The sequence below is a fragment of the Tursiops truncatus genome, chromosome 12 (genome assembly GCF_011762595.2).
Source record: "Tursiops truncatus isolate mTurTru1 chromosome 12, mTurTru1.mat.Y, whole genome shotgun sequence".
NCBI classification, from domain to species: Eukaryota; Metazoa; Chordata; class Mammalia; order Artiodactyla; family Delphinidae; genus Tursiops; species Tursiops truncatus.
The window spans coordinates 22,872,341-22,895,146 of record NC_047045.1 but is presented as its reverse complement, the minus strand read 5'-3'; the positions used below and the strand labels follow the sequence as shown (position 1 = coordinate 22,895,146).

The window sequence follows — 22,806 nt, the reverse complement described above, 5'->3', positions numbered from 1 at the left end:
GAGTTTTACATAAACAGTTTTCTGGTGGAACACTGGAGGGGCAAAGGACATGCCCTGGGGCACTCCTGGTCCTTAGCCTGAGAGAGGAAAGACAATTAGAAGACAGAAAACATGGAGGATTTTTAAAGAAGGATGCACTGCTACCTATAAACTGCCTTAATCAAATGCTGATCCTACTTACATCCCTGGAACCTGTAACAAATGACAATGCACTTTAAAAGCACTTAATCCAAAAAAAAGTTCTGGGGATGGATGGTGGTGATGGTTTTGTAACAATGGGAATGTACTTAATGCCACTGAACTGTACACTTAAAAATGGTTAGATGGTCAATTTTAAGTTATGTATAGTTTATGACAGTAAAAAAATACTTAATCCTATTTAAAAACCAAATTCACATTCTTAAAATTTTTAAAAATCTCCCTTTAAAAATCCATGAGGGGAGGGACTTCCCTAGTGGCACAGTGGTTAAGAATCCACCTGCCAATGCAGGGGACATGGGTTCGAGCCCTAGGTCCGGGAACATCCCACGTGCCACGGAGCAACTAAGCTCGTGCGCCACAACTACTGAGCCTGTGCTCTAGAGCCCGTGAGCCACAACTGCTGAGCCCACGTGCCACAACTACTGAAGCCCACGCACCTAGAGCCCGTGCTCCGCAACAAGAGAAGCCACCGCGATGAGAAGCCCGCACATCGCAACTAGAGAAAGCCAGCACACAACAACAAAGACCCAACACAGCCAAAACAAAAACAAAAAAAGAAACATGAGGGGAAATGATTTTTATTTTCTTCCTTATACTTTTTTAATACTTTCCAACATTTTACACATATAATTTCTAGCATCAGGAAAAACTGCTATTTATTAAAAGTCTAAGCTGTACCAATATACCAGGAAAGGGACTGTCCATGTCTCAGAAGCGTTTCTCACTGTTCATTCTGCAGTGATGGATCCAGACCTCCACCCTCCCATTACCATGATTCCATCCACTGTCCACTGCATTCTGTCACCAAACCCTCCCCTTGGAATCCTAAGCTATTATTCCCATTACAAATTAGCTTTAGCCTTGGTTTTCTTCTCACCCACCTTTCCAAGACCCCTTACTCAAAGAGGACCCTTTCTGTGTGCCATGCAGTCAAAAGCAGAACATGGCCACTGGGTCAGTGTTTGCACAAGGTGTGCGAAGCCATCACACGTCGTCTTCAAACAACTTAGGAAGTTTCCAGATGAGGTGTACTTAGTAATCATGAAAAATTGCCCAGTCTTAACTTTTTAAAACTTCTCTAAGAATCCCCAAGACTGCCTGTTTCTCTACCAGCATGGTGATGGGTTTTCCCAAAATGGACCCCAAGTGCAATTTGTTACTGACCTGATAAGAAACGTGGTGCCCTGTTCTCAGCAACAAAAGTGAGGCTGCAGCCCCTCCTTCAGGGTAAACACCGCCTCAGTCAGATTTCTAATCATTAGAGGCCTTTTACTATCCCCACAAGCTGCCGGCATTCTAACTAGCACTCCTTGGCCCAATCAGAACAACCTTTTTACGTAACCAAATGTAACCATTCTGTGCATGTTCTGCATAAAGTGTGGGCCACTCTTGCTGCTAAGTCAAGGTGCGGTCTGACCTCAGCCTGGCTTCAAGTCAAGTGCTCTATTGTGTTTCACGGGCTGCCACTACATCATGAGTTGAGGCAGCTCTGGAGCCAGAATGTCACCAGTATTTATTACTTGCTTTTAGCATGAATCTCCTGTACTTGCTTCCCTGGGGGTAACATTCCTTTGTGAAACTCTAGCTCAACGCAAGAAGCGAAATCTCACTTCTAGTTCAGCCCTTAAACTTCAATTTCCAGAGGGACGAGCAAAACGCGCAAGGAGACCCGACGACCTGGGTGAGGCTATGGTGGGAACAAAGGGTCCTCAGGCACCTGGCACAGGTGTCTCCTGCGTGTCCCCTTTCCTGGCCCTGCCTGTCTCCAGGCCACAGCCTCCCCTCCATCTTCACACCCCTCAGTCACAGACCCGCTCAAAGCCAGGGTCCTTGCCTCAGGTGTCGGATATACACGGCTGTGAAGGCCAAAGCCAGCCTTTCCCCACCCTGAGTGGTCCTTGAGCAGGACCGTTAGCTTTGCTCACACCAGGTGGGGTGGGTTTGGAGGACTGGGTGAGACACTTTCTCTAGTACATGAAAACCAGCCACCCTGAAGTTGCCAAGGTGAGCATCACAGGCTGAGAGACACGAAATACATAAGCCAAGGACCACCTCGGGCTGTCTCAGAGCTACTCCCCCCCAGAACACAACATAAGCAAACACCTGAGACTCTTGATTGAAACAGGGTCAGTTACCTGTGAATCAACTCTTCCTCCTATAAAACTAAAACTTACCTTTGAAATATTTCCTCTTTGAAATATGACACAGAAAAGAACAAGATGTATCCTCACTACGTACTTATAACAGACCCAAGCAGCAACTTTGACATAAATATCAACATGAAATTCTGAAACTTTGGAGGAAAAAAAAAAAAAAGCTAGGAAAAGTGTGGCACTCTCAACAAAATTTACTCATTATTTATTCAGCAAATATTTATTAATCCTCTTCTACACTCCAAGCACCGTGGCACCTAATTCTCTCATTTTATTAATTAAAAAAAACTAAGGCCCAGTGCAGTTCAGGGGATAACCAGCTAATCTGGGGTAGCATGGTTGGGGCAGAACTCAAATTGGTAAGGCTTTTTGCGCTCACCCTGAGCTGTTCACAACCTGTGAGGTCAATTGACCTTAAGACAGGCCTTAAGAAGGATCAGGTGCTTCTGTGGGATGGGCTGCCTCTTTATGGCATCATCAAGCTAAGTGACTGAGCCCAGTGCCTTGGCAAGTATAGGCACCTGAGAAGTATTTGTTGAATGACTGACTACAAAGAAAGAAGCAGAAGGAAAGCGCTGAAGCTGGAAACTTGAAGACCCAGCAATCCTGCAGTTTGGCACTTCGCTTTGGAACAGGCAAATCGTGTTCCAAAGGGACTGCAACTGTCTGCAAAGTGCATGAACCGCCAGCTCTCCATTTTTTAAGACATCAGTGTTCCTTACTTTGGGATTTCAAACGATTTGCAACCACTGAGGTCTAGAACTTTGTTCTGAAATACTTTTAGTGTTCTCTCCTACACGGCGAAAAAGAGTGAGCACAAATGTGGGCAGATTCCAAAGCCAAGCTCATGGGAGAAACCCCAGTCATGCAAGGGTGGACCATGCCCCTCTTCAGGAGGAATCCCTCCCAGGTGCCACAGGCAGACATGTTGCAAGGAAGCTCAAGACAGGGTAGGTGCACAAAATAATTGCTGACCTCTTTTTCTCTCTCTGATCTTCCAGGGTTCTTCCTAGCCTTGCTTCTCTGGTTTTTCTTATTTTTCTCTTCCTTCATGCCTTTTACTGTGGCCACGGGGTCCTGGACTATTTCTGAGGTGGGGGCCGTGTGATTGCTCATTGACCAATCAGAGATGGCCTTAGAGCTCCAATGAGAGTTGACAGGGTTGGCAGGAGGCAAGAGGGAACTTGCCCCTGGAGTTGCATATTCTAAAGAACTGGTTTCCACAGGTTCAAATTCATAATAATCCCACTCCAGGGCACTGGAGGTCATTCTTCAACTAATTCTCAGTCTTTACCATGACATAGAGCACAGTATCTGTAGAACACGAAGTTAGGAGTAAATTCTTCATAACATTAACCTTCTCTATCGCTACCCATCACCCCAGACAGGTAACTTCTGAAATGATTTTTTTCCAATACTTCATCTCCCACCAGCTTCTTTAAAGAACACTCAAAGAGTTTTCTTCCTTGAATTCCTACATGAGTTTCAAGGCTGATCAACAAGCACAGTAAACGTATAGAAGACACACATGAACCATATTCTGGCAAATGCATTACTTCAGAACTAGTAAAGATCAATTCTACGTTCTCCATTCCCAGCTGTTTCTACACTGTTTTGTTGTTCGTTTTGTTTTAAGCTACCTGGGAGAAGCAATGTACGCATCGTCTAGACCAAGGGAAAGATGCAAAAAAAAAAAAGATTTCAATAAGTGAAAGAGCTCCTCTCTGAAAGTAGAGCTGGCTTTCCTTCTGCGGCCATGTCCCCCTTTGGCTGCCTTGGCTCCTGAGTTTTTACTTCCTATCTTGCCTGATATAAACAGCAGTAGTTCTAGAAAGTCAGCATGGCTTTTGCTTCAGGAGAACACAGTGATACTCGCAGCTCAGGACCTGAGACAGGAGTCTTGGGTCAGGATGGGTTAGCATGCCTGGTACTGCAGCCTTGCCACCGTGGCAAGCAAGGGCTTCAACTATACAGAGAAAACCAGGTGCAGCCTGACATATCTGCACCAAGCACTGAATGCCCTGCGTTTCCTGTGGTCAGAATCTCTTCTCTCTCCCTGTATTTTTGCTCCTGTCATGTAAGGATAAGATATAATCAGGTATGTTATGATGGCTACAGTGCAAGGAAAGAAAAAAGTGTTGTGACCCAGGGTAGAAATCAACAGCTTAAAGCTAGATCAGCATCTTTTGAAAATAATATCCTTGATGACTCAATAGGTTCCAAACATAACCAGAAATTTATGAATGACACTGACAGCCTTATGCCCGTGTATATGACATACTTGGTTATTTCTTTGTGAATGCTGTCCTTCTCAACTGGTGTGTTTGCCAAGTTTTAGGACATTACACAGACTCAAAGAAACCTCGAAGCGCTATGGTAACCCACACCCTAGCCCACCTGAGTGTCTGAAATCTGATAACGTTCTGTAACCACAGAGATCACAGGTGAATCTGGGAGGGGTTTATAAATACTAACTCTCCAAGAGTCTGTGTTCCTCACAAAAGTTCTTTCTCCTTTGAGTCCTACTATACAAATCAGAGTTAGAAACAGAATTGAAAGTCTCTGAAAATAGCTTCCAATCAGATTATCATTAGGATATTTTCCTAATAGCTCACTGGACGGCAATTTACATAATCTTTTCTACACCCCCTTCTTAGAGAGTTCACCCTCTTCAAAGACCCAACAGGGCCACCCTATGCACTAGGTGACCCCATGCCAGCCACTGCTGATTTACTCAGGAATGGATTCTTGACTCCAAAAGAGCCACTGGAATCTCTTTCTAGATAGTCTGACTAAAGAAACTCAGAGACTGAGTTTCAATCATGGCAGGGCACCAGAGTGAACTCTTTCTGGAGGCCTCCTTTTTCTCAGATTCCATGAGATCAGTGTGCTGTTGTTTCTTTAAATAGGTCCTTTTTAACTGAATGTATACAGAATAAGAGAAATCAAGGCGAGAAGATAAAAAAATTAAGTTTTTAAGCTTCACCTTTTCTCCAGTTATAAGTTTGGTCAATGACACATTTCCAGCAAGCCTTGCCCATACTCGTGTGTGTGTGTGTGTGTGTGTGTGTGTGTGTGTGGTGTGCTCCTTCATACTGAGACAGGACACAGACAAGATGCCCTTCGAGGCTCTGCACTTGAATAATACTAGACAGGAAATACTACCACTAGATAGGAACCATGATGGAAAGACCAGCTCACACTCCCAAACTCGACCTTGCTACTGAGAATGGGGCCCACAGCCGACCTTCAAGAGGAAGTTCTTCCCACCAAGATGAAGCTACAAAGTGCTGGAGAGCATCTCCTACCGCCCCCTCCCTCCCCTCATAGCTAGTTACACGTTGTGGGATTTGAGGCAGACAAGCCCCCTTGACAACCATGCCCTGATAGAATGATGGCTTCTACTCACATCGTCCTGGACATCGAGGTCGCAGCCAGCCTTCAGCAAGATCTGGACCACAGAAAGATGGCCCTTATTGGCAGCAAGATGCAAGGGGGTCCGGCCATGCTGTCAATGCAGAGCAAACACTGATTTCAGAACAAGACGTCACGCGCTCTTCCCCTGGGGGCGGGGAGCCTAGAGCAAGGTTTGCACAGTGGCGCTCCCCGCCACCCCCACACCCCACCCACCCCGTTCAGTTTGGCAGGAGATTCTTATGGATTCATCCGGAATTCAAGTTTGTCTTGGTTAACCTTGGCTATTGGCACTGTGATCAAGGAATAAAATATGCTCAAACTGTGGAGACTTCCCTTAGTGCATAATTTCCACTCCCCGCTCATCCAACCACCAAGTAGGAAAGTGAGGGCTTTCAAGTTTTCTCTTATTTCCGCACTGGTTTGATAGTCAGGGATGGTGAAGTGGCCACAGTGAATCTGATGGGGTAAGAGATGGGAGAGCAGCAAAGAGTCAAGCTAATCAGCCCCGGAGAAGTCTAGTTAGTAATTCCTCAAAACTGAAACTGATGGACAAACCGTTAAAACACATTCTCCCCTCTTTAGAAACAAATTTTTAAATTACAAAGTGTTTCAGCCATTCAAAAATATGAACATTTTAAAACGTACACAACCACCAATCACTTTAAGAAAAAATTAGAGAAACCGTAGCCATTCCTCGTGAACCCCTCCCAGATCTCATTTCCCCTCAACCCCGAGGTAGCCGCTCAATTTGGGATTCGTCATTCCTGTCCCTTTTATTACACTTTACTACACGTTTGTAGCCACGCATAATAGATGCACATCGTTTTGCTTGTCTTCAAACCTTACATAAATGGTATTAAACTGTACAATGTCATTTGGCAATTTGGGGGGTCCAACATTATATTTTTGAGTTTTTTAAAAATATTGTCACATCATTCACTCATTCTCCCACTGATGGGTTCCAGGTTGTTCCCAGTGGCTGGCAGAACACACGTGAGTGCACGTCTCCTGTGCACCTGAGCGGGCTTCTCAGCCCTGCTGGTGGGGCATAGAGATGACCGTTCCCTGCAAGCGGGCTCCTGAGCTGTGACACTGAGGGTCCCACTCAGAATAATCCTCTTCAGTGTAAATCAGTTTCCATCTAGAGAACTGACCTTGCCAAACGCCTAATTCTCCAACTTTTGAAGGAGCCATTATGTTGCCTTTGCTTTCTCCCTCAAGTTCACGGTGAAGAAACGTTCCCACCCCAGCTCCAAACAGCATTTAACCATGCACGGCCCCACCTGTGCTGAAACACTCCCAGGGGAATAAGGGTCTCACACGGCCTGAGTCCTCTCTCGCATCTTGGTAAAACTTCCCAAAGGCCTTTACTGATATTCTAGCAGGATAAACCCGTTTATGATCTCGATCAAGCGCCCGTTTGCCGTGGGTAACTAGCCTTGCAGGAAAACAAGATGGCAGACAATAAAGGATCTTAACTTCAACCCGCGAAATGCAATCAAAGCATCAGAATGATTCTGGAAAGAAAGAGGTCAGAGCTCACTTTAAAATTAGAATTCTTAATTAAGAAAAAAGTGTGTCCTAAGAAAGTGGGCTATAAAAAGCCTTCATAAAAAGACAACGTCTGAGATGAGATGAAAGCGTGACCTGCCTTGGCTGGCAGCTGTGCTCAGCGCGGGCCGCTTAACCTTGACTCCTCGGACGAAATGTCCACAGCTGATGAGATGGAGCCAGAGAGCCTGGTTCCCCCCTCGCTGGGCCTGGCCCCGGGCTCCACCTGTCCTGCGTCCTCGTCCAGGTCATCGGATCAGTGACCTTCACAAGGCTTCTAGAGCATCCTGAAACAAGGGGAAGCCCACTGCATTTGTGAGGAGAAAGACGTGTGTGCTGTGAGGAGGGCTGACAGGATGGCGGGACACAAGAGCTTCTGAGCATCTGGAAAGTGCAGACCGTGCGGGCAGAAGCTGCCCCGAGAGAGGCTGGGAAGGAGGCCACAGGCCGAGGAGTAGCTGGTGCCACAGGTCAGGGGAGCCCCAAGGAACATCCCTGTCAGCAACCAGATATTACAGTGTGGAAGCTGAGGCCCAAGGAGGCGAAAGGGTCTGCCCAAGTGAACACCAAAGAATCAGAAGATGCAGAGAAGGAAACACCGATGTGGTTCCAACCAGGCCACGTCTGGAGGGCACTTCAGAAACTACAGATTACTAACGAGGCGGCCCTGGACTGCAGGCAGCTTCCCCCTCCAAGGTCAGCAGAGTCCCCTCTGTGGAGAAAAGAGAGGCCAGAGGCACTGGAGCCCGACAAGCCTCGTTCAAATCCCGGCTCTGACTAGTAACACCTGTGAGATTTTGTGCAGGACACTCTCCTAAGCCCCTTTCCTCATCTGTGAAACAGGAACGGTCTCCACTACTCACCCCGCAGGCTTCAAACAGGATAAGTGAGGGAACGCCCACCATCCATCACGGGTTTCCTTCCCTCCAACTGTCCCCAGCCTCGCCCCTGAAGACACCCCAACCGCTGCCTCTCCTCCCTGACACCCCTGCACCGTTGCCTCGGAGACAAGTGAGATGTTTTCGAGGGCACAGACCTGGGAGAAGACTTGGACCTTGGGTCACCTGGATAGCCAGGTGGGCCCTTGCTGGAGGGTTTTGAAATACAAGGTCCCACGTCTCCACGTCTCTCTGGAAGGGGCTTCTTTACTGATAAAACCCTTCTCCAGTTCTGCGAGAAGAAATGTTCACGGCTGCCTTCTCCACACCCACAGCACTTCGGCTCCCCTCAGGGAACCACCAGTCCTGTTCTGAGGGCCCTTCCCACTAGGCCGTGATCTCCCCGAGTGCGGGACTACACCTCAAACCAATCCCGGCGCTCCTCAACCACAGGGCAGGCCGGGCCTCCCAGGGTCACTGGAGCAAATTCCACAGTTCCACGCTTGACCAGAGACAAGGCGGGCCCGGCGGGCTGCAGCCTCCAGGTTCGGAGACGTCTCAACCCCTCAGAGGAGGTGTAGGCATCCTGGGGGCTTCACGAGCATCTGAGCGCTGCAACAGTGACACAGGGGCTCCTCTGAGGAGGGTCAGTGTCCCCCTTGCATGTCTGGCTCCTTTTCTGGCATCTGGTAAAACTACAGCAAGTAGCAAAGGCGGTAGTAACTGGTTTCCCATTGACCCTGAAGCTGTCCACTCCTGTTCCCTGGGCTCACCTAACACAACCACCCACACACACACACACACACACACACACACACACACACACACACACCACCCACCCAGAAATGTGGTTGGTTTTCCAGAACATTCTGTAGTGAAAAGCAACAAAAGTAGAGCCATTCAGGGGAGTAGCTGCTCCCACCCAGCACACAGGGATACCCCAAGGTCATGCCTGACAAACGCAGAAGGCTGAAACCACCCTAAGTGTAAGGGGGCAAATAAAAACTGATCCTTAGAGGGGTCTTTGAATGACCTGTACTTAAGGGTACAACCGGTCTCAACCTCCACGCCCCTAGGAATGGCCAGTGGAGGACATGGGAAGAGGAGGAAAGACTGTGGACCATGAATGATAAGAGGAAGAAGTTTCTGAAGCACTGGTTTGTCCTAGGCCCTGCCTAATTCAAAGACCAGTTTAACCCAACTCAACCCAGGCCCTGGTGAGCCCAGCAAGACCAATAGCAACAAGGATGAGAGCAAGGGCCAGCAGCAGCTAACATTTATGGGACGCTTACGGCATGGTAGGCACATCTTAAGAGTTTTACATGTATTAGCTCATTCAATCTTCCCAACGACCCTAGGAGGTAGGCAGCATTATTAAGCCCATTTTACAGATGAGAAAACTGCAGCCTAGAGAGACAGTCACTTGTTCAATGTCACGCAGCAGGTAACTCGAGTCTGGATTCACCCCTAAGCCATCTGACCCCAGCCCGCATGCTCTGGCCCACCACACTCCCTGCTAGCTGCTTCCTGTGGGAGGAGACACTCCCCTGGCAGAGGGCTCCACTCCCGCGGCTCCCAGATGATCGCCCCTGAGGGTGCTTGCAAATTACCTGGTTTCCTCAGAATCTCAAGATGAGGAGAGAGGCTGTCCATTCTCACTGTACATCTGAATCGCCTGGGGAGGTTGGTCTGTGTGTCTGTCCACCCGTGCTGATGCCTGAGGCCTTCCTCCAGAGTTGCTGACTCAGGGCTCTGTGGGGCGCAGGCAGCAGGGGGGGGGGGGGTTATACATCCTCCCCAGGTGATTCCAATGAGTGACCTGGGCTGAGGAGGGGCCGGAATAATCCTCCCCAGAGCAGCCACAGGCCCTCAGGTGAAACCTGCCCAGTGGGGATCGTTCCAGCAGGAGTCATTCCTCTCGGTACATTCCTCATGACGCTTTCGTCCCCAGCTGTCAGTACAAAACACTAAAAGACTGCATCTCCTCAACCCAGAACTTTCTGTATCTTAAGAGAGTATATAAACGATACAATGACACTACTAAAAATTCGGAAAATGAAAGCAAGTCATCTGTGATTCCACCACCCCACACAAGGCTTATCGTTTTTACCCCACCTTTTCCACGGCATCTTTTCTATTGGTGCTTTTGCAGTTACATTCACAGGTCACATGAAACTAGCTTGCTTGTGCATTAATAGTGGTCCTCAAACTTTATTGGGCAGCAGAGGCTTGTTAAAGACAGCTCTCTGGGCCCCCTTCCAGGGTTTCTGATTTTGTAGGTCTGGGATGGAGGCTGAGAATTTGCATTTCTAACAAGTTCCCAGGAGAACCAGATGCTGCTAGTATAGAACCACATTTTGAGAGCCACTAACATAAACCACCGGTTTTCAATGCCGTTCCACATTAGAGTCACCTGAAAATATTTTTAAGATCTCAACTTTCAACCCCAGATTCCATCAGCCTAGGGTGGGGTCTTGGAGTGGGTGTTTTTTAAGTTCCAGGTGATTCTAACGTGCAGCCAGAGGTTATGAATCCCTCGTTGCATGCTTTAAATGTGCTGGTCCCTCCAACCTGCCCTGGGGTCAGGATGGGCCTTCTGAGAACAGCGAGGGGAGGGAGGGTGCAGGACCCTGCAGAGAGCACATTTCCCTGATCCAACCAGGGAGGGGCAGAGGCTTGGAACACACTCACTTCCAGGGAACTGAATGGCAAAGGGCCTTGAGACGTAGCCAGGCAACAACAACAAAAAAGTGGCCTCACTGTCAACAGCTCTGGGCTCTGGTCTGGGTGCTGCTTTGTTCTGGCATGTTGAGCCCTGCGGGTCCCGATTTCCAGCAGAACTGCTGCATGGTAACAAAAGAGTGACTCCCATTCCAGCAGGTGACCCGTAAATTACACTCTCAGGTGATCATAAAGGGCGCTCAGAATGAAAAGTCCCTGCTACTCGTTTGGAAGAGCCTAACTCCCAGCTGAAGGGGGTGGGGCTCGGTCAGGGAATATTCCTAGAGAAGAATTCCTGTTCAGATAAAGATCTCCCACCAACAAGGGAGCCCAGCCAAAGGTAGCCAGCTTAAAATACACCTTGAAAGAAAGTGGAGGTGTTTTGTTCCTCCCTGTGTTCAGATGTGGTACTTAATCCCTCTCACCAGACACTCCAGGTGGACCAAGGTATTTACACTGGAGACACCTCCCTCGGGAGGGGCGGAGCCCCAGGGAGGCGAACCAGGGGTAATCTGAGAACCACAAGCCACCGCAACAAGCCTGGAAAGACTCTCTCTCTTCCTACAGACTCCATGGTACCCCAGAGTCCTGGCCTGTGACCCTGGTCACTCATTACTCCAGTCAGGACCTGGAAGCTGGGTCACAGCTTCTTTCTCCTGCTTAGGTATCTCAGATCCTCCTTACTAAAGGGCAGGCCTTTCACACTGACAACACTCGCCCCATGAACACCTGCCCCATGGGTGCTGAGCCCTGACTCCTCAAGGAAGCTGCCTGGTCTAACAGAGTGGACCTGAGAAGTGAGAAGAAAGGGTGCTTAGCCATTCCTGGAACAAAATGATATGCTTTTGCTCAAGCTCACACAGACGCACGGGGCAAAAGGAGGCTAAAGGAATTGAGACCCATTAGCTCAACGAAATAAAACAATTGAGCCATCTTAACTGGGTGTGGTTACAAGGAGGGCAGTTGCAGAGATGTGACCCACATGAAGGGAAACAGTTCAACAAGAAGAATTTAGGTATAACCTAAATTAGTGTAATAATTTCAAAATGACAACACTTCCTTTCTTCAGATCATGAGAAATACAATAGGTCAGGATCATGCAGTCTTTTGAGGCGAGTAAAGTCTGTCTGTATTACCTGCAGCATTAAGGAAACAGGAAAGAGAGAGAGGAAGCAAGAAAGTTGTAACAGTAGTAAAGTAGGAGTGGCACATATTTTAGAAACAATATAATACTCGGATTGAAAAGGGTCTTTGAGAATTTAATTTGGAGAGGATAAGTAAGGCTAGCAGAGGGTCAGTGATTTTCAAGAGCTCAAGTTTTATTTGTGGCAGAACAAATAACAGCTGGAATCCTGGCCACTTGGCCACTTGGCCCCTTGTTCCGGTTTTAAATTGTATTACAAGGCTCCCCACAAACTTTCTTAGGTGTCCCCAGGGTCCCCTGATCATAAACAGTATTCCCAGAGCTTCGACTGCCTGGAATGGTGTAGATTTGGGTCCAAAACGTCAAAGTCCTTCTCAGGCTTATGACTCAATGAAAACACAGTTATCAAGATATTCAGGGGAGAAAATGGACAAAGAAAAAGTGCCACGGATAAAAGGAAAGTGAGAAAATAAAACTTTACATTTAAAAAAAATGTATAGTTTAGAGAGACTTCAGAACTTTCTTTCCTCTTTGGAAATGTGATTTGTCTACCTGCCTACTTGAATCACATCTTAATCAGACCGTAGGTGACAAGAAACAGCGAGGGAATAAAGTCCTTGGATGACAAAAATCAGGATCCAATACAATCTCAGATTGGAAGGACAGGCTAATTTTAACAAGACAAAATGTAATGGGGGCAGATGTAAAATTCCTGCACTGGTGGGGGTCAACAGTCCAATCATACTCGGGCAGGGCTACTGGGACTGTCCTCTAAAATAAGAGTCCTTCCCTTTAAAACGGTCAGTGCCAAAAAGCTTCATAATGTTTCTCTAAGTCTTACTTTGGGGAGGGCCTAATAATCATAAATAATTGGGAGAGATGATTTTAAATGTGTATGGTTAGGAATCAATTATTCAAACATAATGGCTTCATTAATAAGAAAATTCCTTTTGAGGTGATACAGAAACTGTTAGGGTTGGGCTTGCTTCTAGAAAGGTCCACCAACCAGACGGACGAAAATATTTCAAGCAACTTAATTGGCTGTAAAGAATCCCATTGGTTAGGGACTTCCCTGGCGGTCCAGTGGCTAAGACTCCACACTCCCAATGCAGGGGGCCTTGGTCTGGTGCCTGGTCAGGGAACTAGATCCCAAATGCCTCAACTAAAGACCCCGCATGCCACAACTAAAAGATCTCGCGTGCCACAACTAACAGATCCCGCGTGCTGCAACTAAGACCTGACGCAGCTGAATAAATAAATAAATTAAATTTTTTAAAAAAGAATCCCATTGGTTCCTATAGTACATCTATTCCTAAGTTAGAAGGTATCAGTTAATGGCCTCCATGCTCCTTACAGGTAGCTACTTAGACTACATTTTCAATACGTTGAAACATTGACAGAGCAAAGCACAGTGGTCCAATGCCTGATGAACTATGGTCGAGAGGTAAGAACTGTCCTCTCTTATTTCCTGATTTTTATTGGAATCATTGTCTTTTCAGCAATTGTTAATATAATCATGTGGGGTTTTTTCCCTTTTAACCTGTTGGTGTAATGAATTACGGAACCATTCCTGGATCAAACTCTACCTGGTCACATTGTACTATTCTGATATGTGCTGTATTTTATTAAGTAAGGTTATTAAGAATTTTTGTTTCTAATTCATAATTGGGATTGCTCTATAATTCTTGTATTATTTCTCTCACTCTCATTTATATTTACCTGGTTTTGGTATTAAGGTTGCACTGGTTTCATAACACAAATCCAGCTTTCCATTTTGCTCTATGCTTTACAATAGTTTAAACAACATTGGAATTGGTTTTTTGTTAAAATACAGAACAGGGCTGTGAAACCATCTGGCTCTAGCGCTTTTTTAAAGGTTGCATCTTTAATCACATTTCTAATCTTTTCTATGGTAATTAGACTATTTAAGTTTTCTGCTTCTTGGGTGAACTAAAAAATTTTTTTTTGTTATGGTTAAATATACATAACATAAACTTTACCATTTTAACCATTTTTTACTTTATAATTCAGTGGCATCAAGAATATTTCCAATGTTGTGCAATCGTCACCATTATTCAATTCCAGAACTTTTAATTATCCCAAACAGAAACTCTGTAGCCATTAAACAATAATTCCCCTCTCCCCCAGCCCCTGCTAACTTCTATCCTACTTTTCTTTTCTTTCTTTTTTATTACTTTGGCCTCACCACATAGCATGTGGGATCTTAGTTCCCCGACCAGGGATCAAACCTGGGCCCTCGGCAGTGAAAGCGCATAGTCCTAACCACTGGACTGCCAGGGAATTCCCCCCACGCTACTTTTCATCTCTATTAATCTGCCTACTCTAGGTGCCTTATACAAGTGGAATCATACAATATTTGTCCTTTTGTGTCTCTCTTATTTCACTTAGCATAATGTTTTCAAGGTTCATCCATGTCACAGCATGTATCAGAATTCTATTCCTTTTTAAGGCTGACTAATATTCCACAGCAATAAGGTGGCTGTCTGTAAGCCAGGAAGAGGGCCCTCACCAGGAACCAAATCTGCCGCCACCTTTATCTTGGACTTCCCAGCTTCTAGAACTGTGAGAAATAAATGTTTGCTGTTTACCCACCTAGTCTGTGGTATTATGTTACAGCAGCCTAAACAGACTAAGACAACTATTGATATGGGGATTACACTGATTGATGCAGAATCAGCCTTGCGTTCTCACTTGCTCATGGTGTAGAATTAGCCTTGCGTTTTCACTTGCTCATGGTGTAGAATTCTTTACACGTTGCTCTATTTGATGGAAACACAGGCTGAAAGAAGACCAGGCATAGTCACCACCTACTCACCCATCTTGGTTTATATCCTTGGTTTATAACAACTTAAACATGCAACAGCCAGTTCTCACTGGAAACAAACCAACAGGCCTGCTGAGAAAGAATTTTCAGTCTCCAAACAAGTTCCTGGCTTCATTTATTTTCTGAAACCCAAGTCATTACAGCTTAAGAGTAAGAAAAGAGAAAGAAGAAAACTAATAGAGAATCCACCAACAGACCATCTGCACTGGCATCTGAGCAGAGGCCCAAGTGGGCAACTCAGCAGCTTCTAAAGCTTCTTTCCTCTCTAGCTTCCTTATTTTATAGCAACCCTAGAGCGTGGATGAGGTGATGACACTTCGTGGAAGTTTTACAACAGGACGATTACTGGCCTGGAAACCAGTGATCCTCCAATGCGTTTCGTTCAGGAAAGACACAGGTACTTAGAGGGTGTTACCAGCACATTAATCTGGGCTATAAAAGTCAGCTGTGCAGCTTGAGGCTTCCGTTTTCAGCGCAGACTGCTAAGGCAACAGAGCACACACTGCACAGACAGACCCAGGGATGGGACATGCAGCTGACTTGCTGTGTGAACACCCCGGTACGGACTGGGCCTCTGGGCCACCGCACCCAGCAGGCCTGCCCGGAGCTGGGGAAAGAGGGCCTGCCTTCACCCCCGCTGAACACCACTGCAGACACAGCAAGAGGGCAACAGAAGAGGCCCCGCAGAGCAAGGCACCCCTCCCAAGACTTCCCCAGAGGCCATGAGCAAGCAGCCGAGAGACTCAGGGCTGACCCCGGACTCCCGTTCCAACAGCAGCGACGGCTGCCTCTCCTGAGGTGCTTGAGTCAGTGTTAAGGGTCCATCCCCGACGTTTCGAGGCTTGCTCTCCTCAGTCACAGCACGTCTCCCCCTCAGGCCCAGGCAGGGACTTAAGTCTGACCCATGACACCAATTCTTACACTGCCCTCTCCCTCCCCCAAAGGAGCATCTCCGGGGGGCGCCCCCTACCTTTGCGGGAAACACTAGCTTAACTAACACCCTCATCATCCTAAGTGAACCCTCACTGAGCCTTTCCTAGTATTAACCCAGCAACGTGCCACGCACGTCTCACAGGTGGGCCACACGACAATTCACAGCATGCATTTGCCTTCCCACGCTCAAGACGTGGATCTCCTGCAGGTGAACTTGTTTCTAGCTTGCGTTACGGCATCGATAATACCAGTACTCCGTGGTGTTCCACAAAAAGCGCCATGAATTCCAGGCATCTAACCACCGACTTGGCAGCGCTCTGCAGAGAGCATTGCCCCGTCCCACACACGGGGCTCCAGGCTCCCGGGAGGAAGGCCCGGAGCAGTGAGCTGGTTCCCAGCCGGCTGCTCGTTAGAGTCATGGGGGCTCTGAAACAAGCCCAGCCACACCCCACATCAGTTAAATCAGAACCTGGGCATCAGTATCTTTTTAAGGCTCTCCAGGTGATCACACATGTGGTCAATACTGAAAACTGCTGACCTGCCAAGGGGAACTTCTGTGCCTCTGAGGACCACGGATGCAAGTGAGAAAACAGTGATTATGATAATAACTACCCTCCTCTGAGCTCGTTCCACATCCTTATTACACTGTACAAGCACTCTGCATGGATCACCTCATTTGACCCTGACAGCAAATCCCCGAGGTAGGGGTTAGGCTGATTTTACAGACAGGAAACCAAGGTTCAAGGAGGCCAGGGTCACAGAGATGGTGAAGTGATTCTCTGCCTCTGCTCTTGGGAAGGAAAAATTGGGAGATTTTTAAACGGGTGACAAAGTCATAGAGACAGGAAGTGGAGCTGTGGTTGCCAGGGCAAGGGGGCTGTGGGGTGGAAGTGTTTAAGGGGTACTGAGTTTCCGTCTGGAAGATGAATTCTGGAGATAGATGGGGCTGGTGGTTGCACAAAAATGTGAATGGACTTAATTCCATTGAACACTTAAACACAGTTAAAGTAGTAAGTTTTGCGTTATGTATATTTTACTATAATTTTTAAAAATGAAAAGAATTTAAAAATATAAAGTGGGTGAAAGCGAGAGAGATGACTAAGTGCCCCATTTCAGGCGCAGTGCAATTCCAGGTCATCTCCGGGTTATCTTCCTTGTCTTTGAGCTATTTCACAAGTCTGTAAGTCTTAGAACCCTGAGGGTGATGCCAACAAATTATGTCTAGCAGATTCAGTGTATACTGGCCAGTTTTATACCTAATAAGCAAATTTATTTCCGCTTTCCCGAGACCTGCATATTTGTACTTTTCTGCATTCTCTTTTGAAGCAGTTGCAACATCTTACTGGTTCCCTCACTAATTGATTAAATAAAATCTGAACACGTGTTCGTTTTATATGAGTTGCTCAGAATTACCACCATATGTCAAGTTTCCCTGATTTCTGACAATAAACTACAAAGGCCTGAGTTTGCCCGGTGGAGATTTTCTTCCCACAGGGTGATGCTTCCAGCTGTTGGAGAACAAAAAGAGGATTTTCTGTGTGACCTGACGTGTAACTCCGCACCCTCAGGGCCCCCATGGAGCGTGTGGACCCAAGAGCAGGACCGGGGCTGCATCAGCCCTGCGCAGGCCCAGCCCTCACTCAGGAGGTGAGAACACACTGGCTACTGGGTGTGAGATGCGAAGTCCCAGGCCGCCTTGGGAGGGTGAGGAAGGGGAGGAGATGTGTGGAGACTCCCACCACTGACCTCCCATCAGCCACCCCTTGCTTTTCCCCCTGACTCCCGGGAAGCTGGCACTAGACACAGGCCAGAGCTGGTGAAAAAGAGAAAACTCTATGAACCCACGCCGAAGGGGACAGGAACAAAGGCCAATTAGAGCCACTGCTGAGAACTCCTGGCAAGGAATGGAGAAAGGCGGATAAATTTGGAAGAAGGGCCAGGAAAAGAGGGAGGAGGGAGGGGCTGGTATAGCACTGGTCACAGCGCGCTTAAAGGGCAGTGTGCCCAGGCCCCCCTCTCTCTGCCGGGAGAGTGTACACCAGTGCAAGCTCCACGCAGAGCCGTTCTGCTCCAGCTCTGAAAATTACAAGGGCCTGCCCTGGAATTATGCCCTGCCCCATCAGTGCCACTCACAGAAACCTGTCCCACAGACAGAACCACGCTGTGCAGTAAGACCTCAGGACAAGGTCAGTAGCTGCCACATAATTTCTAAGAGCAGAAGATAAACAGCATCTAAACGCCCATCGATAGGGGATGGGTGAAGCCAATTACGGTTCACTGAAGAAAAGCAAAGGGAAGAAGGGTGTGTATAGTGTCCTACAGTTTGTACAGAAGCAATCTGTGGGGATATACATAGAGATACATCTATTTGCACATATACGCATAAACTATCTCAGGAAAAAAACGCAAGAAACAGGTAACACAGGTTGCCTTCAGAAAAGGAGACACTGAGCCGCTGGGAGAGAGTGTGAAAGACTTATCAACTTTTTGTGCCTTCTGTTTTAGAACCATGTGAATGTTAATATTACCTGTTCAAAATATTTAAATTGGTTATATCTTTTTTTTTTTTTAATTTTTGGCTGTGCCGCGCGGCATGTGGGATCTTAGTTCCCCAACCAGGGATCAAACTCGTGCCCCCTGCAGTGGAAGCGTGGATTCTTAACCACTGGACTGCCAGGGAAGTCCCTTTTATATCTTTTTAAACAAATGTATGGAGTCTTCTGGAAGAGGCATGCGACAGACAACACGTTCTCTCAAGTGGACACTTCATCTGATCAACGGCCTCGTAAGCGTCTATTTCTCACGCCGCCCTCCTCTTGGGGACTGGGGATTGGCAGCTTTCAGGAAAGGACTACACACCAACAGGCTGGCAAACAAGTTCAGACCCACCCCACTCCAGTAAGTCCTAATATTAGACACACTCCCACAGAATCAAAACCAAAGCAAATGAACATAAACAAAAAAGATCCTTGGCTTCCACTGTTCTGGCTGCATTTCTTGAGGCCGTGAACGTACAGCATTTATCCACCTCCAGCCTTCCCTTGGGAGTGGCTGCTGAAAGTATCCACCAGCCCTGCGTGCTCTTCACTTCTGCAGACACGATCAAAAGTCATGCTTGGGAAAGTGACGTTACTACAATCAAACCATTTGCGGTTCTCTTTTTAAAGGTTTAAAGTTTATATTTATTGGAGCATAGTCATTCACTAGTAATGGGATACATGATATGAAAGCTCCACAGGAGCCACGAACAACCTATAAATGTGTCGGGGCCCAGGTGAGGCCACCCAAAATAGGCCTCAATAGCACAGTGATTATTTTGAATTAAAGTTACTTGAGGGCTTCCCTGGTGGCGCAGTGGTTGAGAGTCCGCCTGCCGATGCAGGGGACGCGGGTTCGTGCCCCGGTCTGGGAAGATCCCACATGCCGCGGAGCGGCTGGGCCCGTGAGCCATGGCCGCTGAGCCTGCGCATCCGGAGCCTGTGCTCTGCAACGGGAGAGGCCACAGCAGTGAGAGGCCCGCGTACCGCAAAAAAAAAAAAAAAAAAAGTTACTTGAGAAATAGCCGGTGAGGAAAGATACTTTAAAAAAACACTCTGACCACCCCACCTCTTTCTCTCTGACAGCAGGAAATAAATCTCCCATGTGAAGATATCTTCCCTATAAAACAGGGGGATAGAAAGCATCCTTCCTACCAAAGCTAGAGAATTCAAGGCGAAGAAAGCTGTATGAGCAAACTTCTTCACGAGTCTGCTTTCCCAAGTACAAGCCCCTTTGTTTCGTTAACTCTTCACAAATAATTGTTCCTTTGTCTAAGAATGATATATAAACAAACTGCTTTGGTCACTTTGGGACGGGGTGGGCGGGGATCCCGTTTCTGTGAGACCTCTGTGTGTATGAATTAAATTCTGTTCTCCTGTTGATGGGTCTTGTGTCAACTTAATTATTAGACCAACCAAAAGGACTTCGGGCGGGGGGTGAGGGGAAATTTCCCCCTCCCCAACAAATGACTAGAACAAAGTTATTAAACCCCCTTAAGTTTATTTCCTTATATAACAATTACTATATTTAGAACAGCTATTTTTTAAAAAATCAAGGTATGATTTACATTCAGTAAAATTCACCATTTTTAAGTATTCAGTTTGATGCGTTTGGATCAATGTATAGAATCAGAGAAAACCACCAGTGCAAGCAAAACAGAGATTTTCATTTCCTCCCCCAAATTTCCATCTGCTTTTCTTTCTCCCCGCCCCCCCCCCCCACCCGGGTCATCCCTTTCTACCATCCCTGGTCCCTGGCAATCACTTATCTATTTTCTGTTCCTATAGTTTTGACTCTTCTGAAAAGTCCTACAAAGGGAATCACACTGTGTGTGGCCTTTTGTGTCTGGCTTCAAATGCATAATGCTTTGAGAGTCATTCATGTTCTTTCCTCTACTGGTAGTTCAGTCCTTTCTGTTGCTGAATAGCATTCCCCAGTATGTTCATCAATTCAGCAGCATGGATGAGAGGAGGTTTACTTTAAGGAATTGGCTCTTGCCAGTTGTGGAGGCTTGGAGAGTCCTAGCTGCAGGTAGGCAGGCAGGCTGGAAGCAGAATTCTCTCTTCATTCAGGGCTGGACACCGCTACACAGTTGTCATCTCGTTTAATCCTCACAGCAACCCCGCAAGGTGGGGGATTAGCGTCATTTTTCAGATGAGGGCACTGACTGGCCTGTGTCCTCCCCTCAGGGCTCCCTGCCTGGTACTCGGACCACGACTCTCAGACCATAAGATATGCGGGTTGTTGCATCATCAGGACTGCCTGGTAACGGCTGCCCCATCCAGCGCTTACCATGTGCCAAGTGCTGTTCTAAGTACCTCGCATAATTGATTCCGCTGATGCTGAAACAACCTCATGAGGTAGCCAGTACTACCTAATCCTCATTTCAAAGGTGATGATATGAATGACAAAGGGAACAAGTAACTTCCCCGAGATCACAGAGCTAGTAACTACGCTGGCGTTTGAACCCAGGCGAGTCTGGCTCCTGGGTCCAGGTCATACCCTCTGCACTACACTTCCTTGGTCGGGAATTCCTGAAGTTGCTTGAAAACTCTGGGAATGGTGTGCCTGTGGTGTTGGAGGTGGGGGGCGGAGAAGGCCTTTGGCCTAAGCCCCTCCCACAGGACGGCCTCTTTCTCTGTGTGCATTGATGTGGAGAAGCAGCTGGGGAAGGGTGGCTGGCGGGGTGCTGGAAGGAACAGGGACTGCGCAGGTGCCGTCCTAGCGTGGGCCTCCCAGCCAGACAGGGCTGGTTCCCCCCAGGGTTACTGACCACTTAACTGGGAAGTTACTCAACTGCTCGAACTGCTTCCTGCTCAGCGCCTCCCTTTCCCCTTTGGTATCACACAGACAGGAGCACAGGCTTTTTGAGCGGCGAGAATTTCAGTGAGATGGTAAGTGTACAGCACTGGGCCAGTGCTGGCACAGACACTCAGCACACATTTCTGAACTTGATTTCATGTTTCACAAATTACTCAAGTAATATATGCTTGTTTTAATAAGCGGAAAAATACAATGGAAAAATCTATAAAAGCAAAGCTAATCATCTTCACTGCCAGGCAAACGGCGTCAGCAGTCTATTGTGTTCCCCACGGTTCTCTGTGCTCACACAAATAGAGGCAGGCTGGCAGACAGAAGTGGACTTGCGCTTTAACCAAAATGCATCAGACTGTACCCATCACTTGCTACTTTCCTATTTGCCGTTTTCATTTATCAATGGATATAACTGGTCAATATAAATGGAACTCTTTTCCAAGTTCTTTGTGCATGAACGTGTATGCAAATGTAACATTTTACATAAATTAGATACACATGACATTGCGTAAGTTTGCATACGGTCTTTAGTTCTTTTTTTTCCTTGCCTTCCTCCCTTCCTTCCCTTCCTCCATGTTTTACCCCCCCATGTTGCCACCTGCTGAGTTTTCTGCCCATCCACTCAGCAGTGAACTCTGGGGGGCTCACTTTCTATGCCTTGAGGCCCTGCGGTCTGTACTTCTTAATCATCTAAATCCTATGTCATTACTCAGGGGTGGTGGTAGGTATCAAATAGAAGTTTGATAAACATTAATTTTATGAATGAAACTGCATTTTTCTTAACTAAAGCTGCATCAAATAACCTCTGTCTGGTTACTTTCAGAGAAAACGAAAGCTGTGGTGAAACATCCCAAGGACCAGCTTCCTAAAAGTTCTTTAAAAAGATACTGGAGTGGGACTTCCCTGGTGGCACAGTGGTTAAGAATCCGCCTGCCAGTGTAGGGGACACGGGTTCGAGCCCTGGTCTGGGAAGATCCCACATGCCGCGGAGCAACTAAGCCGTGCGCCACAATTACCGAGCCTGTGCTCTAGAGCCCACGAGACACTAACTACTGAGCTCGTGTGCTGCAACTACTGAAGCCCGTGCACCTAGAGCCCATGCTCTGCAATAAGAGAAGCCACCGCTTGACGCAACTAGAGAAAGCCCGTGTGCAGCAACGAAGACCCAACACAGCCAAAAAACAAACAAATAAATAAATTTACTAAAAAAAAAGTTGCTAAAAAAGAAGAACGAAATAATGCCATTAGCAGCAACACAGGTGGACCTAGAGATTCTCATACTGAGTGGAGTAAGTCAGACAGAGAAAAACAAATATATGATATCACTTATATGTGGAATCTAAAAAAAGAGTACAAATGAACTCATCTACAAAACAGAAATAGATTACAGATGTAGAAAACAAACTTATGGTTACCAGAGGGTAAGTGTGGGGAGGGATAAATTGGGAGATTGGGATTGACATGTACACACTACTATATATAAAAGAGATAACTAATAAGGACCTACTGAATAGCACAGGGAACTCTACTCAATACTCTGTAATGACCTATAGGGGAAAAGAATCTAAAAAAGAGTGGATATATGTATAACTGATTCACTTGCTCTACAGC

General features: G+C 46.9%; 1 protein-coding gene across 9 annotated transcripts in view; it reads right to left on the bottom strand.

Annotated features, from left to right (window-relative positions):
- The window catches only part of ANKRD6 (ankyrin repeat domain 6), a 282,254-nt gene that overhangs the window by 131,183 nt on the left and 128,265 nt on the right, over positions 1-22,806 (bottom strand). For 6 of the 9 annotated variants that reach the window (XR_012324746.1, XM_073789437.1, XM_073789436.1 and 3 more), the window contains 3 exons: positions 9,811-9,952; positions 5,764-5,862; positions 3,330-3,668 (listed from right to left, as the gene is read on the bottom strand). The exons of 1 other annotated variant lie outside the window; for it this stretch is intronic. Coding sequence is in view for 7 of the 8 variants with exons in the window: in XM_073789437.1 (XP_073645538.1) it covers positions 3,330-3,623 (294 nt within the window). In the remaining variant the exon portion in view is untranslated. The remainder of the gene's footprint in view (positions 1-3,329; positions 3,669-5,763; positions 5,863-9,810; positions 9,953-22,806) is intronic. 2 more of the 9 variants (XM_033867559.2, XM_033867560.2) reach the window with 1 other exon arrangement.